This window comes from Somniosus microcephalus, chromosome 28, assembly GCF_052327205.1.
Source record: "Somniosus microcephalus isolate GS21.2 chromosome 28, FLI_Smic_1.0, whole genome shotgun sequence".
Lineage (NCBI taxonomy): Eukaryota > Metazoa > Chordata > Chondrichthyes > Squaliformes > Somniosidae > Somniosus > Somniosus microcephalus.
In genome coordinates this window covers 10980166-10999433 of record NC_141014.1, presented here as the reverse complement: position 1 = coordinate 10999433, position 19268 = coordinate 10980166, and the positions used below count along the sequence as shown (strand labels likewise).

The window sequence follows — 19268 nt, the reverse complement described above, 5'->3', positions numbered from 1 at the left end:
TAAATCTTTTTTGCACCTTCTCCAGTGCCTCTATATCTTTTTTGTAATGTGGAGACCAGAACTGTGCACAGTACTCTTCAGTGTGGTCTAACCAAGGCTGTGTGCTTCTCACCACTAGCTTCATTGCCCTCTTACTGTTTTAAGCACTAAAAGAATTTCTTCCCGTTGTGTTTTACGTTTGTGGCTGAGCTTTTTTCAGGTCTGTCTTTGCCCCTTTTAACCATCCTTTTACTATATTTCTGCAATTTCTTATAGTCATCCTGGCAACCACTTCCTCCCTGCAGTATTTGTAGCAGAGGTTTGTTGGCTTGACGTGATAGTTCCACTTCCTACAATAGCATCTTTGTCTTTCCCGGAGTAGGATTTCCCAATTTACTGCAAATCATGTGACATTCTGTGCCACGGGCTCATACACACACACACGCTAGGAATGTGTCAACATTGCCCAGTGTCGCTTTTTCAATAAACTCACAGGCAGCAGAGAGGAAATGTTACTTCCATCAGCCTAGATTAAAATCCAAATTCCAGAGCAAACAGCCACCATCCAGCTCCTGCAGTGACATTAAAAAAAAACACCTTTCAAAGCTGAACAACAACAACTAGCATTTATATAGACCACACAAACTCCCTCAAAAACATCTGCATCTGGTTATTTCTGCAGGCTTTAACAGCAGAAGGTTTGGTCGATGAATCGTTAGCTCTGGGTTAAGAAGCATTTTGTTTTATAAACCATTCATCCCAGGACCTCATTAACTCAGTGTGGTCCCAAACCAGTCGAATCACAAAGGCTCCAGATTCACACCCACCCAGTGCTGAGTCAAATAATACCGTGGGACGTAATACCTGGCCGCAGCATCCTGGGCTAGGGAAAGGATGAAAATCAGGCCCGGTCCCACTCTTGATTCGATTCAATTGAGCCCCTGCCCAAAACATTGCACAGGTGGTGAGGGCAGGATTGGCTCAGATGTGACCCCCAAAAAAAAGAACTTGCATTTAGATAGCGCCTTTCATGACCTCAGTATGTCCCAAAGCGCTTTACAGCCAATTAATTACCTTTTGAAGTGTGGTCACTGTTGTAATGTAGGAAACGCGGCAGCCAAATTGCGCACAGCAAGCTCCAGCAAAGAATAATGTGATAATGAACAGCTAATCTGTTTCTAGTGATGTTGGTTGAGGGATATTGGTGAGGACACCGGGGAGAACTCCCCTGCTCTTCTTCGAAATAGTGCTGTGGGATCTTTAAGTCCACCTGAGAAGGCAGACGGGGCTTCGGTTTAACGTCTCATTCAAAAGACATCACCTCCGACAGTGCGGCACTCCCTCAGTACCGCACTGAAGCATCAGCCTAGATTATGTGCGCAAGTCTCTGGAGGGGGGCTTGAACCCACAACCTTCTGACGCAGAGGTAAAGTGTTAGCCCCGGCCAACACTTCATGCTCCCCACAGATGATTAATCAGCCAACACTCACTGTCTAGACCCACATATGAAATATGGCCACTTGGCCGAGTCTGTCAACACCCAACAAACCAAACAAGGGGGTGTGTCAGCTGTGGCTCAGTTGGTAGCGCCTTTACCTCTGAGTCAGGAGGTTGTGGGTTCAAGTCCCACTCCAGAGACTTGAACACAAAAATCTAGGACTGACACTCCAGTGCAGTACCGAGGGAGTGCTGCACTGTCAGAGGTGCTGTCTTTCAGATGAGCTGTTAAACCGAGTCTGTTCTCACAGGTGGACGGAAAAGAGCCCATGGCACTGTTTTGAAGAGCAGGGGAGTAAATAGCCAATATTTATCCCTCAATCAACATAACAAGAACAGATTATCTGGTCATTATCACATTGCGGTTTATGGGAGCTTGCTGAGCACAAATTGGCTGTTGTGTTTCCTATACTACAACAGTGACTACACTTCAAAAAAAAAGTACTTAATTGGCTTTGGGACATCCAGTGGTTGTGAAAGGCGCTATGTAAATACTCTTTTCTTTCCTTCTTTCATCGAGGGGTAGAAGGAACAAAAACATTAAATTGCTGTGTTTCAGCACTTGTTTTTGCTCAGTCGTGTTTTTTTCCTCCTTGCCTCAGTGGTCCTGAAAGGATTAGCACAGTAAACATGTTCTTGGCCAGCTCCCGTAGCATCATGCTGTCAAGTTCAAGGAGCTGTTTGGTCAGCCAGAACTGATCACAGCTCAGAATGAGCAACAACAAAGTTGCTGGCCTATTGCGAATCTATACGGCACATTGTTGAGCACAATTTTAGTCTTCACAGAAATTCAGGGGGAGAGGCTTTGAAAGCTTTATTTTTGGAAGTTTGACTAACATAGCAATAGTTACAACAAGGAAAATATATCCATATAATGGTCTCGATCAGAAAAACGGCTTGCACGATCACCAGATGTCCCAAAGCGCTTTACAGCCGATGAAGTACTTTTTGATTAGTAGTCACTGTTGTAATGTAGGAAACGCGGCAGCCAGATTGCGCACAGCAAGCTCTCACAAACAGCAATGTGATAATGACCAAATAATTGTTTTAGTGAATCTGGTTGAGGGATAAATATTGGCCCAGGACACCGGGTCCTCTTCGAAATAGTGCCAAGGGATCGTTTACATCCACCTGAGAGGGCAGATGGGCCCTCAGCTTAAAGTCTCATCCGAATGATGGCACCTCCGACAGTGCAGCACTCCCTCAGCACGGCACTGGAGTGTCAGCCTAGCTTTATGTGCTCAAGTCTCTGGAGTGGGACTTGAACCCACAACCTTCTGACTCAGAGGCGAGAGTGCTGCCCACTGGTCCCCAAACAGGCCTGCCCTCCTGCTGTCCTTACCCGACCTAACCTGTACGTGACTCCAGTCCTAATGTGGTTGACTCTTTACTGCTCTCTGAAGTGGCCCAGCACCGCTTTCAGTGGTTCATGAAGGCGGCCCACCACCACCCGCTCAGGGCGACTAGGATGGGCAAATAATACCGGCCTTGCCAGCGACGCCCACTGCCCAAGAATGAATTTTTTAAAGAAGTGTTCCACTCCACCGCAACTTGACGAGCACGAAATGTAAACTGAACAAATGCCCCAGATATTCCATTTCAAAACCAATAAACCTAACAATCCATATTCAAAACAAATCAATCTTTATTGATCCCTATTAAATATATTTTAGTTACACGTTTTTAGTTGGGTCAGTAGCATGAAATTGAGCATCATACAGCACCATTTCAAACTTCATATTCGCTGTCAATCACTATTGATACACTGAGAAATGATCCATTTTTATACTATTAGAGCCTTTAGAAGAGCACATTATTCAGCTTATGGTCACTCAGCTGATCCGATGCAGACTACGTTTTTTTTTTAAAGCGTCTGGATGGTTTCTCAGCTCACTCCTGGAGCCCCCATCATGGTGACGCGAGACCCATGGCGTAACAGAGGCGCAGCCACATTTTCAAAGAGTTGGCGCAGAGCAGGGGCAATCCCAAGGTATGGGGCAGGGGATAACCCATACAAAAAATAAATCGCGGTTGCGGAGGTAATTCCAGCGATGCCCATTACCCCACCCCGCACCGAGGCACACTAACTCGCTGGCTGACTGCAATTAGAAGACCGCCTTCGCACAAACTCACTCTGAACGTACTGGCAGAAAGTAGAAACAGTTCAAACTCTCGCTCTTTCATTGCTGTGATTTATGCCCCTTCTCTCTGTGGTGCTGGTCACCGTAGGCGGCACTTTTCCACAGAGGAGGTGGGGAGAACAATAAGGAGGTCACTTCATGCCATCTTATACCAGCTGGTGAAAGGGCGGCACTGGCAGAGTCCGGGGGGGGGGGGTCAGTGCCCAGCCCCACAGTCAGGCTCTCAACAGGAGAATGGAGGATTAAAAAAATAAACCATGTTCTACCTCAATTTCTGTATATTTTTTGAGCTGGTTCTGGGCCACATCCATTGCCACCCTACTGGCTCAATTTTCTCCCCCTTTCTCTCCTGACTCTTACTAAGATTCCAGCTCCTTGAAAGCCCTCAAATTCCCTATCCAAGGGGGCCATTCCTCAAAAGCCAGCCTGGTTAGCGAGTCCTGGAGTCAGCACAAACTTGTCCAATCTGGTGCTCGGTTTGAGGAACCCAGATTTGCACTTTCTAGCAACAGTTTATCTGAACAGAGATCAGTGCAGAACTCTGGCGGACTTCTGTCCCTTGCCTGACCCAATTAAACCTTGGACCGTCCTGCCCTGTGCAACATTATGCATTTAGTCAGCGTGGCAGAGGGCGGGAGTTGCAGAAAACTCCGGTGGAATTAGTTCTAAAAGAAAGACTTGCATTTCGACAGCGCCTTCCACAACCACCGGACGTCCCAAAGCGCTTTACGGCCAATGAAGTCATTTTTGAAGTGCAGTCACTGTTGTAATGTAGGGAACGTTGCAGCCAATTTCCGCACAGCAAGTTCCCACAAACAACATGATAATGACCAGATAATCTGCCTTTTTAGCCATGTTGAGGGATAACTGTTAGCCAGAACTCCAGGGATTAACACCCCTGCTCTTCTTCAAAATATTGCCATGGGATCTTTTACGTCCACCTGGCCTTGGTTTAAAGTCTCATCCGAAAGGTGGCACCTCCGACAGTGTGGCACTCCCTCAGTACTGCCCCTCCGTCAGTGCGGCACTCCCTCATTACTGCCCCTCCGTCAGTGCGGCGCTCCCTCAGTACTGCCCCTCCGACAGTGCGGCGCTCCCTCAGTACTGCCCCTCCGTCAGTGCGGCACTCCCTCAGTACTGCCCCTCCGACAATGCAGCGCTCCCTCAGTACCGCCCCTCCGACAGTGCGGCACTCCCTCAGTACCGCCCCTCCGACAGTGCGGCACTCCCTCAGTACTGCCCCTCCGACAGTGCGGCACTCCCTCAGTACTGCCCCTCCGACAGTGCGGCACTCCCTCAGTACTGCCCCTCCGACAGTGCGGCACTCCCTCAGTACTGCACTGGAGTGTCAGGATCTCTTCTTACCTCCCCTGCCCACCCCACCCCAGTAGAGACTGTTCACCAAGCTATGGACCAACTTCAAAGCAGGGATGGTTTAGCACTGCCCGCGCCGTTCCATTGTCGTCATGGGGATGGTGGGGACAGACATGGTTACGTTTCCCTCCCTTCCCCCAGGGATACTCACTGCCGTGCCTGCGGTCATGTCACCAGTGGAGTGCTTGAGGCAAGGGCGGCAGCGGCAGTGAGCAATAAGCGCCATCCAAGTGGGTGGGAGGTGAGCACAACCATCAGGGGCTTTATAAAAAACAAGTTCTCTTTCTAAACTTCAATAGTACACAAATGGCAGAAAGGGTGTCTCTCAACTTCCTTACATTGGCTTAAGCAATTCATACAGCTCATTGTATTGGCCCAGAGACACTTATTGCACATTTAATTTTCATTCAACATTTGTAAACCAACAATTACTATTATTATATTATTCCAACATTAGCGTTGAATATTAGAATGAATTATCTTAAAAACGAGTCGTGTTTGGGGAGCGTCTGTACAACCAACTGATGAGGATTAGCGTGCGTGTGTTACGGGACTGATTTCTGCCGCAGCTTCACCGAGATCAGGGAAGCTCACGTGTGAACCCCAATCATACTATGCCCACGGCACTGCGCTCAGTCGAACGATACGTAGACGGGGAGGGTGAACATGGAGGTGGGGGGGGACCAATAATTTGAAAAAAGATTCAACAAACCGCCCCCTCCCTCCAGAATCAACCAAACATTCCAGCCCCGGGGTAACGCAATATCCAGGGAGGGGGAAATGGTGGAATCGTTTCACGGGTACCATTTGTGAAGGATCTCACAGTGTCAAAACCTACGGGTTTGTTCATTTTTCTGCACTGTTGCCAATGTTTGTCCAAGCGTCTGTTTTCAAGGGGCGCCGGGGTACCATGGCCATGCAGAAACAAAGCGTCAATCCAATCTTCCCGCTAACTTCCAATTATCACAAGGCTGATGTTCTGATTTAGGATTAACCCACCCACGAGGCATCAGCACCAAGAACAGCCCTCTCCAAACCTCCAGGCTCATCTGCTCAGACAGAGGGCAAGAAATACAAGCACAGATTGGGTGGGGTCGCTCGTGCCTTTGTGGGCTGGATTGGCCGGGTTCCGGCGGTAATGTCTCTCTCGCCGGGAGATCTCGGCTCTAACGGACCCGTAGTCTCAAAACTGGACTGCTCTTGGTACCAGCTCGGGCATCAGAGTGATGCCACTGTGCCAGTGCCTCCCGCCAAAACAGTGCTGGCACCACCCACCCCCCCCGAAGCAGATTCCAGGTCCTGAGTCAGTAGAAGTTTGCATTCTACGTCAAAATGGAACCTTTAAACTAGTGGATTTCATAACACTCCAAAGTCCATTAACTGTGCTGAGTTACCTCACACTCAAAACAAGAGTTATAGTTCCAACCCCTCCCCACTCCGAAAAGAGAGAACTAATTTTAACCCTTTCCCGGACAGTACAGAGGTAAAAGCGCCGTCTTATAATTCAGCAACCATGTGTTATTGAGATGAATTCAGCTGCAGTGTCAACTTGTGAAAAAATATACAATCCAAATTCAAATAAAATGGTCTCCTGTTCATCTGCCTCTTTGCTGCCTGCAGGCTCTGCCGTACTCGGTGTTCTCCAGCTCACAATCTGAGTGAAGCAGGTCGATTCCAAACAATCCTCTCTCCTCTCCCAACCCCTGCATGGGATGGGGGAGGTCCCCGAGCAGCTCGTTCAGTGTCCGCTCGCTCCTGCAGAGGGAGCAAGGATGTGTGGGCGAAGAGCGGGGATGTGTAGAGTGTGGCTTCAGAAAGCAGGTTCATGGCTGCAGACCAGGCCAGTGGGCGGGTGGGGCGGGGGAATCACGAATTAGAACGGCGCAGAGTTGCAAATATTCAACCGGTGCCTGGAATGGAGGGGGGGCGCGGGTGCAGCCACCTTGGAAATGCAGAACGCCGAATGACGAGGCGTAACCTCACGAGGCTGCCTTAACGCCGAGATGTTGCCCACAATACGATTTGCTACAGGTGACGAGGGGGCTGGGGGTCGGATAGGCTGCCTCGATGGGAAATACGATACACGCGGCCTCCCGTTAACACAGCAGTTGCCTGTTTAGCAGCACATGGTGCTCACCATGACCTCCGACCCCATAAATAGCAGCACAACGCCCTGGGGAAAGGCAACCTTTTGGTAATGCAAGGTTGGTTTCCTCAATTTAATGGAGTAAATCAGCAGGCATCCTGAGTGGCTTACTGGCAGGCTGAGACTGGTACAGGGGGAGGTTTATAATCGAAGCTCTGGTATCTCCAATTCGATGTACAAGAGAATAACCCAGCCAATGGGCATCTGCTTTCCACTCTAACTGGCCCTCCTGGTCATCATTGAAGACACGGCCTCGTCCTTGGGATACCGGTCACCGTCTGGTCCCTCGCCCACAAGGCCATTCTTCATGCGCGAGCCTAGAAAGTCGAGTACTGATTGGCTAATCAACCTGGGAGGCCGTCACAGCCAAGCCCACACGCGGGGGGAGTGGGGCGGGGGGAGCGAGTGTGACTGGATAGTGACCAGGAGCGGGAAACGGCGGTTCATTTCACCCCCCCCCCCCCCCAAAACCAGGGACGCTGAGGCCAATCGCCCGACTGCTGACTCAGTTGTGATCACATGACTCAGCGCCGAGCAGGGATTTCCTGGCCCGTACAACACGGCACGGCACGGCAGAGGGTGGTGCGTCCGCCCACTCAGCCAGCTCGAACTTTCCTTTTACGAATTACTAACGGCTGTTAAAATGTGGCCACGATTGCAAAGGTCGCGATAAACCAACTGAGACGGGCAGCTGCTCTGGGTTCTCGTACCTCACACTTGCCGGGGGGGGGGGGGGGGGGGGGCAACGGCAATCTTTCCGCAGTCTGTCAGTTAACTGGACTTAGTCGCCCTCGACAGAACATGACCAGGAGCTGCGCTCAGCTTCTGTCGAGTGGCTACAGCTGGAGTATTTTAGTAAGCTTGGCTTTGCTGCTCAGTTTCCACTGGCCCCGGGGCCAGACGCTCCGAAAAGCGGCAACTAATCGGGAAAAGGTCAGGCGGGAAGCCCGGAGTTACAAACAGGTGGCCCCCGCCTGTTACATAACTTCGGTGGACCAGCACACAGGTCAAGAAGTTACTTGGCATCTGCAGATGTGTGCGTCAGTCTACCAAGAACTCTGGCACAGGTTCAAACAGTGTAAACTCCAATCCGCTACAAAGCCAATTCTTTAAACCAAAAAAAAAAAAGTACCACTGCTCACTCTCCAAGGTTCCGGGCCCATCGAAGTCTCAACACACATAAATACAACTGACAGGATGTCCCTCCCCTCCATTACCCAAAAGTCCTTCCTTCAGCGGCCCAGCTTTTCATGACTTCAGGCCCAATTTGGTCATCATCTGTTCGTACACCGTCCAGGCCATGGCAGCCATCAGCGATCGGCGCAACGACCGAGGAACGGCACCTCGGAAAAAGCCCACAACGCCATGGTTCTGAGGAGGGACAGGGAGAGGAGCGTTAACATCGTTATGCTGCTAATGAATCAAGCCAAGAGTACACCGAGAAGGACCTCACTCCCTCTTCCCCATTCAGTGTTGGAGGACTATTCCAAGGCTCTCTTGGCCGACTCCCACCCTCCGTAAACTTGAGCTCATCCAAAACTCTGCTGCCCCGTGTCCTATCCCGCACTAATGTGCTCGCTGACCTACACTCGCTCCCGGTCCAGCAACATCTTGATTTTAAAAGTCTCATCCTCGTGTTCAAATCCCTCCGTGGCCTCGCCCCCCCCTCCCATCTCTTTAACCTCCTCCAGTCCTACAACCCTCCGTGATCTCTGCGCTCCTCCAACTCTGGCCTCTTGTCCATCCATTCCCCCCCCACCCCCATCCTTCATCCCACCATTGGTGGCCCCGCCTTCAGCTGCCTGGGCCCTAAGCTCTGGAATTCCCTCCCTAAACCTCTCCGCCTCTCTCGCCTCCTTTAAGATCCCCTTTAAAATCTACCTCTTTGACCAAGCTTTAGGTCACCTGTTCTAATGTATCCGTCTTTGCCTCCACGTCAATCTTTTATTTGATAATCACTCCCATGACGTTTTACTACATTAAAGGTGCTATGTAAATGCAAGTTGTTGTCGGCGGATAACCTGCTGTCCGTCTTCTAGCAGTAATAGTGCTGGCCACGAGCGGGCTCCAAGTTGGTTTGTCTGGGATTTCCCCTCCTCCCGATGAAGGGAGATATAAGCCTCCTCCCCCCGACCACCCCCGTCCCCCCACCACCAGCGACTGCGATCTCATTTAATGCAAGGAAAGCTGTACGTTTGTCCTAGTTACATCATCGCACCTTGTCCTTATATGGGCTCCATCCCCTCCCCCAAGCTCGCCCCAACACCAGCTCCCGTTACCCTTCCTCCTTCAGCTCCAGTGCCGGCATCTCTCACAACGAAGTGGACGCAGCGGAAGATATGATTTGGAAATGACGAGAGGGCTACGAGACTTTTTAAAGAGGGGGGTGGAGGGAGGGAGTGAAGCAAAGTAACCTTTGGAGGACAGGGTAGGGAGGGGAGGGGCGCAGTGTCTGGAGGATCAACCATCAGGGAATGAGCAGGAATCGGGTGTCAGAGGAAGAGAGCGTGCGCGCAGAGGCCTACGGCTGACAATCACCAACAGGGCACCGGCCGCGGAGGATTTGGAAAAGGTGCGTGAGGATTTTTGAAGTCGATTCGCTGGGGTACAGGGAGCCAGCAGAGCTTGGCGTGGATGGGAGGAATGGTCACGCGAGACTTGACACGGGGAAGGAGTTGGAAGGGTGGAGGCCGAAGACGAGAACATTGGATAGTCAGACCTCGAGGTGCTGGGGAGACAGGTCGGACTTCAGTGGTGGTGTCGGGGGGGGGGGGGGGGGGCGAGCTGGCGGTGTCCTCGAGGGGGAAGCATGTGGTGTTGGAGACAGACAGCTCAGACCGAGCTGGAACAGTACAAAGAGGTTGGGCGTCTTCAGCTTTAGCCCGAGGGGCTGACTGGCAAGATTGACGGAGGAGGGACCAGAGGCACTGTGATGTTGGCAGGAGCAGAGAAGGACAGCTCCACTTTAATTGGTTTTGAGGTGAGGGAAATTTTGACTGCCCTGTGATTTCATTTATTAGATTAGATTTGAGTAGAATGGTCCTATACTCTCTGGAGTTTAGAAGAATGAGGTGTGATCTCATTGAAACATAAAACATTCTGAGGGGGATTGACAGGGTAGATGCTGAGAGGTTGTTTCCCCTGGCTGGAGAGTCTAGAACTAGGGGGCATAGTCTCAGGATAAGGGGTCGGCCATTTAAGACTGAGATGAGGAGCAATTTCTTCACTCAGAGGGTTGTGAATCTTTGGAATTCTCTGCCCCAGAGGGCTGTGGATGCTGAGTCGTTGAGTATATTCACGACAGAGAGCGATAGATTTTTGGACTCTAGGGGAATCAAGGGATATGGGGATCGGGCAGGAAAGTGGAGTTGAGGTCGAAGATCAGCCATGATTTCATTGAATGGCGGAGCAGGTTCGAGGGGCCGAGTGGCCGACTCCTGCTCCTATTTCTTATGTTCACGTCAGACAGGCAATCAGAAAGTACAGCAAGAGCCGTGGAGTCTAGGAGCAGAGGTTTAGCTGGGCGTCAGGTTACGCAGGGCAGGCAGCTCCATGCTTGCACATGTTGTTGCCGAGGGCTAACGTAAAAGAGGGCGAGCGTGGTGCCCGGAGATCCTCCAGCGATGATCTGTAAGCACGGGGGGGGGGAGGCAGCAACTGCTTGGGCACAGGTAGGAGCAGGGCCACAGGGATATAGGATAGAAGGGAGCTAGTGGAGGAGACAGGATTGGTCACAAGTCGAAGGTGACAAGAGGACAGGGGGGGAACGAGGGACAGATAGTGACAGGAACATTCGTAGAGGATGCATTGGGAGACTTCAACCGAGGCCAGTTCGGGAGAGTGGAAACCAGACCGGAGCAACTTGGAGAGGGTCGAGGATGGTGTTGGGTGACAACAAGGCTTTCGGGTAGTTTTGAAGAGAAAGGTTTGGTTGAAGATGAGGCAGCAGTTAGAGAACACGGGGCCAAGTGGCCGTACCTCGAAGATGAAGACGACGGTGTGTCGAACTCGGCGGTACTTTTGGGGGGCGAGCTGCATGTGCGTTTTTATGACATCGGCTGGCTGTGTCGCCAAAGACGCCAAGATGCCTGCGAAGATGCCGCAGCCGAAGTTGATCAGAGGGAGAATTGGCGTGTCGTACCGATCTGAAAGAGAAAAGCAAAGTTAGATATGACCACGCAAAGCATTTCAGTCACCCCCCTTCCGTGATCCCAACCAGCTGCAGTCAATTAATGCACCCGTCCGTCTCTCTATAACCATCTTGTGCAGGGTGCATGCTTCCTGTTCACAAACCTGACTTCTTGTGCACACAGCAGGATCCCACCACCATGTGATAATGACCTGATAATCTGATGTTGATTGAGGGATAAATATTGGCCCAGGACACCGGGGAGAACTCCCCTGCTCTGCTTCGAAATAGTGGCCGTGGGATCTTTCACATCCACCCGAGAGAGCAGACGGGGCCTCGGGTTTAACGTCACATCCGAAAGATGACAGAGGGACGGTAGGACACCACCGCCAATTGGAAACATAGGAGAAAGATCTCTGACACACAAGGATGAGAGGTTCTCCTCGGTATTTGTCCGGGATTCAATGCCCCTCCTCCTCGTCAGAGTTGGGGAACGTAGGGGAGATACAGTGGGGTTCTGTCCAGTGACGCGACAGAAAACCTTCTGTTCTTCCAGATTACCAGGTTATTTGGAAAGGGGAGGAGGTGTAGTAAAGTGGTTGGGATTGTAGTGGGAGATTTGTACAGTGTCTGAAGATGGTGATGATGTACATGTTGGCTGGATTCCACCTCACGTGCTCCAAATTCCTCCACTCTCAGCCATTGTTAAATACGTTTGACACGACCCCTGGTACCGACCCAGGTCCAGCAGTCCAAGCCCCACCCCGCCCCACGCCCTGTTCTAGTCGGTAATCTGCTCTTCATGGTTGAACAGCCCATTGACATTCAGTGTCTGGGCTCAAGAACAGGCAAGATGGTGAACGCAGTCAAACCCAGTGAGCGTTACCCCCCAGTGAACGTTACCCCCCCCCCCCGTGAACGTTACCCCCCCAGTGAACGTTACCCCCCCCCAGTGAACGTTACCCTCCCCCAGTGAACGTTACCCCCCCGTGAACGTTACCCCCCCCAGTGAACGTTACCCCCCCCAGTGAACGTTACCCCCCCCAGTGAACGTTACCCCCCCCAGTGAACGTTACCCCCCCCAGTGAACGTTACCCCCCCAGTGAACGTTACCCCCCCCCCAGTGAACGTTACCCCCCCCCAGTGAACGTTACCCCCCCCAGTGAACGTTACCCCCCCCAGTGAACGTTACCCCCCCCAGTGAACGTTACCCCCCCCAGTGAACGTTACCCCCCCCAGTGAACGTTACCCCCCCCAGTGAGAGGCAGATTCCTCAGGAGAGGAAACGAGAAAATTGGAATTCACTCTCAGTCTTTCTAGGTTTGAGGGGGGATACATGTGGGCCTGTGCGTGCTGACCTAATTCGGACGCATTTTAAAGTCAGACATTCTGTTCCTTCTTTTTATATTTCCAGTACAAATTCCTGTGTCCACAGTTATAATGGAAACTGCCCAGGTCACACTGTAGTTCCACCTGCTAACCACTGATGGCTCTGCAGCGCCCTCCCTGGTGGGAGAGTGTGATTACAACGTGACAAGTTTACATAGGAATTTATAAATGGAAAAGGTAGACGGGAAGAACACGGGCTCTGCTGACGCGTAGATTTGGTGGACGCAGAGGATACAATGGAGAGGAGTGGATCCTTGCCTGTCCCCCAGTGTTCAAATATCATATGTTGTAAAGCAGAAGCGCTGCAACCACTGTCCGTACCAACCCCCCCCCCCCCCCCCAAAGTACCTTTCATTGAGGCAGCATTGACACCCACACGTACCTTCAGGCACTGCTTTCTTGGTCTGTGTATAGAACATCAGGTAAATCCCAGAGAAGGGGGCATCGCGCAGGAGCGTAGCCGTCAGTCCACTGAAGAGTGCCCGCGTGCCCTCAGTCTTGTAGATATTCCTCAAGGCACCGAACACACTTTCGTACCGATACTTCCCGCTCTGCAGACACACACACTGATTCATTTTCTCTTCCCCTTTCCTGAATTCACACCCTCTTCTCCCCACCCCCACATCTAATTCAAGAAGTGATGGTTTAGTACAGTGAGAAAGATTTATATAGCACCTCATCGGCTACCTCAGAAATGCCCAAGTGATAAAAGAAAGACTTACATTTCTAGAGCTCCTTTCACAACCTCAGAAGGTCCCAAAGCGCTTTACAGCCAATGAAGTACTTTTTTTAAAACTGTAGTCACTGTTGTAATGTAGGAAACATGGCAGCCAATCTGCGCACAGCAAGCTCCCACAAACAGCAATGTGATAATGGCCAGATAATCTGTTTTAGTGATGTTGATTGAGGGATAAATATTGGCCAGGACACCAGGGATAACTCCCCTGCTCTTCTTTGAATAGCGCTGTGGGATCTTTTACTTTCACCCGAAAGAGCAGACGGGGCCTCGGTTTAACGTCTCACCTGAAAGACGGCACCTCCGACAGTGCAGCACTCCCTCAGCACTGCACTGGAGTGTCAGCCTAGATTTTTGTGCTCAAGTCTCTGGAGTGGGACTTAAACCCACAACCTTGTGACTCCGAGGCGAGAGAGAGTGCTGCCCACTGAGCCACAGCTGACACTTGTACATTTAATCAATTACTTTGGAGTCTAGTGACACAGGCCACAGCTGTAGACTTCCCTACTGGAGTCTCTGGACCATAAAGGGCTCAGCAAGATTTCTGTCCATCTGTCATTAGATTCCTACAAGACTTGGTTTATTTTTGTTACCGTTTATACGTTCCTGCCATGAAACATAGAAGATAGGAGCAGGAGTAGGCCATACGGCCCCTCGAGCCTGCTCCGCCATTTAATGAGATCATGGCTGATCATCCAAATTCAGTACCCTGTCCCTGCCTTCTCCCCATATCCCTTGATCCCTTTAGCCTCAAGAAATATATCTAACTCCTTCTTGAATATATTTAATGAATTGGCCTCTACTGCCTTCTGTAGTAGAGAATTCCACAGGTTCACCACTCTCTGGGTGAAGAAATTCCTCCTCATCTCTGTCCTAAATGGCCTACCCCTTATCCTTAGATGATTGTGCTGTTGCCCCTTGTGACAGCCAACAAGATCTTTCAAAAGTCACCGCTGGGGGAGCCGGAGGGACGGGGTCTCTCTGAGGGCAGGTCAGTTGGTAGCACTAATTTCAGGTCCCACTCCAGAGACTTGAGCACATAATCTAGGCTGACACGACAGTGCTGCACTGTCGGAGGTGTCCCCCTGCGGAAGAGACGTTAAACCGAGGCCCCGTCTGCCTCTTCAAGTTAAAGATTACACGGCCATTATACAAAAGAGCAGGGGAATTTCCCGGTGTCTTTGTTCAACATTTATCCCAAGACCAACACCACCAAAAATTAAACTGACCGATTGTTTATCCCATTTGCTATTGTGGGATCTTGCTGCGCACAGATTGGCTACCGCATTTGCCCACAAAACAAGTCACAGCGTTTCAACGAGTAATTCACTGGCTGTGAAGGGCTTTGGGACATTCAAATATATTTCCAGGAATCTCACAAACACAAGTTTGAAAGCCCAGCGAAGGCGGCAGCCATTTTGTCGCACAGACAGCAACGAACGACCCGCCAATTTGGTTTTCGCCGCGGGGGGGGGGGGGGGGGGGGGGGGGGGGGGGTTGGGAACGCTGTCCAGGACAACCGGGGGAAACATTCTGCTCTTCATACATTCTTCATACAGTGCCGGGGAATCTTCAACACCCACCTCAACACGCAATCCCGGTTAACGGGCCGTACAAAGGACGCGGTGATCACATGACCCCCCCCACCCAGGCCCACCTCCCAGTCAACGGGGGGACCCTGGCAGCCCTGCAGCTCCGACGGGGGGCCTGGGTGTCCCATTTCCAGCCGTGTGGCTGTGGGACATTGCTGGTGTTTGGCCGGAGGGGTGTTGATTGCCATCTTCTCTCTGCCTTTCTCTGGCTCGCTGGTGCGGTTAGCAACGGGCCATCGCCGGCAGGCACACCAGAGGCGGGAGCCACGCTCGCAATCTCCCGACTGCGGCGCAAGCTCTCTTCACAACTTACTCTCAGCCGGGGCACAACTCAGGGGTCACTAATTTAAGTTGTACGAGGCCAGATCGAGGTTCGATGTCAGGAGGTGGCTCTTTGCCCAGAGAATAGTGGACCTCTGGAACAGGCTGCCATCTCGTGGGGTGGACGCCGACTCGCTGAATTCCTTCAAGCGAGAGCTGGACCTGTTTCTGGCTGGGGCGGAGATCACCTCTTACAGAAGGTGGGCACTGCAGGGAATTCAGGGCCAGAATGAGCTCCTGGACTAGTTTCAATCGCCTGGATGGGTCGGAGAGGAATTTCCCAGATTTTGTTTTGCCCAAATTGGCCTGGGTTTTTATCTGGTTTGTCGCTTCTCCCAGGAGATCACATGGTTTTGGGTGGGGTGGGGAGTGTGTATATTGTGATACACAAGGTATCGCAAATAGTGTGGGTCAGGCTGGATGGACCAGAGGGTCTTTACCTGTCCGTCATTGTTCGTATGTTCGAAGGGGCAGGTGGGCAGGAAGGGAAGGATCTTGGGGGAAGGAGGCAGTGAGACTGAAGACACAGCCTGGGTTTACAGAGGGTTGCTGAAAGGGTTGAGAAAGGGAGCGAGATAGAAACTCTTTGGAAGAGGGATCTGGAGGGCAGGGTGTAGAGGCTGAAAGCAGAATAAAACAAGCCGGGAATCTGTGTATAAAAGGAATGAACTCCGGAGCCCGACCACGGAAAGCAGTGTGAACCTTCCCATTTCCCACAACGGGCCGGAATGCCCAATCAGGGGCGCTTTTGTGCTTCGCAGGCCACACCCCCTGGAACTTGGGGCCGCACAAACTCATTTCAAGTTGGAGACTGACAGAAAGAGTCCGTTCCATCCCCTCCACCCGGGCTCAGCTTCCACAGCATTCCTTAATCTTACCGATTCCCGACTTGAATCATTCTGCTTTCGGTTTCAAGCCGTGTAGGCATCCGGCATGAGTGGCGTGTACAGGAAACTTTGGTTTATCCGGAGGTTAACTGTCCGGAATGCTTGATCCACCGGCAAAATTCAGGAGTCGGTTCAGTAAGTTTTTTTTCTTTTCGTTGCTTTTTTTTCACCAGTCAGGCTCTGCAAGGTCTCGCTGAAGCTGTTGCTTAGCTACAGAGACGCTTGCAAGCTACGGCCGACTGTTTAGAAGCAACAGGGTTTGTTGCTAGATACGGAGCTCCGTATGTTTTAACATTACTGCTGGTTTGTCCGGCGGGTTTTGATGGGACGACAACAGCTCGGTCCCGTATATCACAAAGTTTCCTGTAATATTTAAGTCACAGATCTATCCGACGGAAGGGTCTGTCGGGTAAATATCGCGCCCCCACCCGCCAGTGCCTGCCACACATCTACCGAACACCTGCAAAAACCCTCCAGTCAGGGCGTGGCGTGAAAACTCACCTCGTATCGCGTCTTCACCACGGTCACGGGCAGCATGCAGATGCCCGCCACTGTGCGCGCGCTGGCGCCCAAACCCACCGACTCCAGCGCCGTTGGGCTTCTCTCACTGGAGAGGAAAAACAGTTTTTAAGACATCGTCACCGGGCGGAGCGTCACCCCCTCGCGGGACGGGCAGAGCGTTCGGGGGCCCGGCACCTCAGGGGTTGCGGGGCAAGGAAAGGTATCCTCCCCTCCGCCATACGACGCAGACCCCCCCCCCCACAACCGACTGCTCGTGTAACGGGCCGCTCTGGAGGCTTGTCCTGAATTTGGCCGCACAGCCTGCTTGGCGCTGTTGTGGCATCAAACACGGGCCGTGGTTTCAGCGTCCACCAATCAGCCAGCTCGGAAGGCTGCTTCTAAACGACACCCACATGTGAAACCCACATTCTTCCCACAACATTCCTGGGAGAGACACCTCTTCACATTCAACATATTGCTTCACTGTCGCCGTCTAAATACCAGCCGTACGTCCAACCAGCCAGACGTCAATCATGGATACGAGCAATGCAGGAGACCGATCTTCAACCATTCGTCTCTGTGCCACCCAACACTTTCATCATTCTACCTTTCAACTGTCCCTCTGCACAGGTTAGATACAGAGTAAAGCTCCCTCTACACTGTCCCATCAAACACTCCCAGGGCAGGTACAGCACGGGTTAGATACAGAGTAAAGCTCCCTCTACACTGTCCCATCAAACATTCCCAGAGCAGGTACAGCACGGGTTAGATACAGAGTAAAGCTCCCTCTACACTGTCCCATCAAACACTCCCAGGGCAGGTACAGCACAGGTTAGATACAGAGTAAAGCTCCCTCTACACTGTCCCATCAAACACTCCCAGGGCAGGTACAGCACGGGGTTAGATACAGAGTAAAGCTCCCTCTACACTGTCCCATCAAACACTCCCAGAGAAGGTACAGCACGGGGTTAGATACAGAGTAAAGCTCCCTTTACACTGTCCCATCAAACACTCCCAGGGCAGGTACAGCACGGGTTAGATACAGAGTAAAGCTCCCTCTGCACTGTCCCATCAAACACTCCCAGGGCAGGTACAGCACGGGTTAGATACAGAGTAAAGCTCCCTCTACACTGTCCCATCAAACACTCCCAGGGCAGGTACATCACGGGTTAGATACAGAGTAAAGCTCCCTCTACACTGTCCCATCAAACACTCCTAGGGCAGGTACAGCACGGGTTAGATACAGAGTAAAGCGCCCTCTACACTGTCCCATCAAACACTCCCAGGGCAGGTACAGCACGGGTTAGATAGAGTAAAGCTCCCTCTACACTGTCCCATCAAACACTCCCAGGGCAGGTACAGCACGGGGTTAGATACAGAGTAAAGCTCCCTCTACACTGTCCCATCAAACACTCCCAGAGAAGGTACAGCACGGGGTTAGATACAGAGTAAAGCTCCCTTTACACTGTCCCATCAAACACTCCCAGAGCAGGTACAGCACGGGGTAGGACATCCAGTTTGTCCTCGTCCGATTTGATTGCTTCGGAGGCGGTCAGGAATTTTTCGAAACACTTAAGCCAGTGAGTAAACTTGGTGGATGAGTCCGCCTCCCGATGATCTAAGTCCAGGCATGCTGGTGTGAGGATCTTCTCCATTATAAAAATGTTGTTAATAAAATTGATGCGCTATCAATTACTCATAAAAGACTGAGAGTTGGAAGAGTAACTAAAGGCTTTTATTAACAACAGAATGGAGGTCTGCCTCGCGTGGTCGACCGGTCCATGATACTAAGGGCTGGGGAGCAGTCACCTTTATACTAGGACCTGTGGGAGGAGTCAGCCGAGGCATGTCCAGGCATGTACACAGTGGAATACAAACAGGACAAACAGGAATACAAACAGTGGTTTACCACACCCATCAAACACTCCCAGGGCAGGTACAGCACGGGGTTAGATACAGAGTAAAGCTCCCTCTACACTGTCCCATCAAACACTCCCAGAGAAGGTACAGCACGGGGTTAGATACAGAGTAAAGCTCCCTTTACACTGTCCCATCAAACACTCCCAGAGCAGGTACAGCACGGGTTAGATACAGAGTAAAGCTCCCTCTACACTGTCCCATCAAACACTCCCAGGGCAGGTACAGCACAGGTTAGAGACAGAATAAAGCTCCCTCTACACCGTCCCATCAAACACTCCCAGGGCAGGTACAGCACGGGTTAGATACAAAGTAAAGCTCCCTCTACACTGTACCCATCAAACACTCCCAGGGCAGGTACAGCACGGGTTAGATGCAGAGTAAAGCTCCCTCTACACTGCCTCATCAAACACTCCCAGGGCAGTTACAGCACGGATTTGATACAGAGTAAAGCTCCCTCTACACTGTCCCATCAAACACTCCCAGGGCAGGTACAGCATGGGTTAAATACAGAGTAAAGCTCCCTCTACACTGTCCCATCAAACACCCCAGGGCAGGTACAGCACGAGTTAGATACAGAGTAAAGCTCCCTCTACACTGTCCCATCAAACACTCCCAGGGCAGGTACAGCACGAGTTAGATACAGAGTAAAGCTCCCT

General features: G+C 51.5%; 1 protein-coding gene across 3 annotated transcripts in view; it reads right to left on the bottom strand.

The window, feature by feature from the left end:
• Positions 1-226: 226 nt before the first annotated feature.
• The window catches only part of LOC147098782 (mitochondrial glycine transporter-like), a 109635-nt gene continuing 90593 nt past the window's right edge, over positions 227-19268 (bottom strand). For 2 of the 3 annotated variants that reach the window (XM_085969466.1, XM_085969464.1), the window contains 4 exons: positions 16693-16798; positions 13038-13206; positions 11116-11282; positions 3104-8508 (listed from right to left, as the gene is read on the bottom strand). In XM_085969466.1, the coding sequence (XP_085825592.1) occupies positions 8386-8508; positions 11116-11282; positions 13038-13206; positions 16693-16798 (565 nt within the window). In that variant the 3' untranslated portion in view covers positions 3104-8385. Of the gene's footprint in view, positions 552-3103; positions 8509-11115; positions 11283-13037; positions 13207-16692; positions 16799-19268 lie in introns of those variants that run through there. The other variant, XM_085969465.1, reaches the window with a different exon arrangement.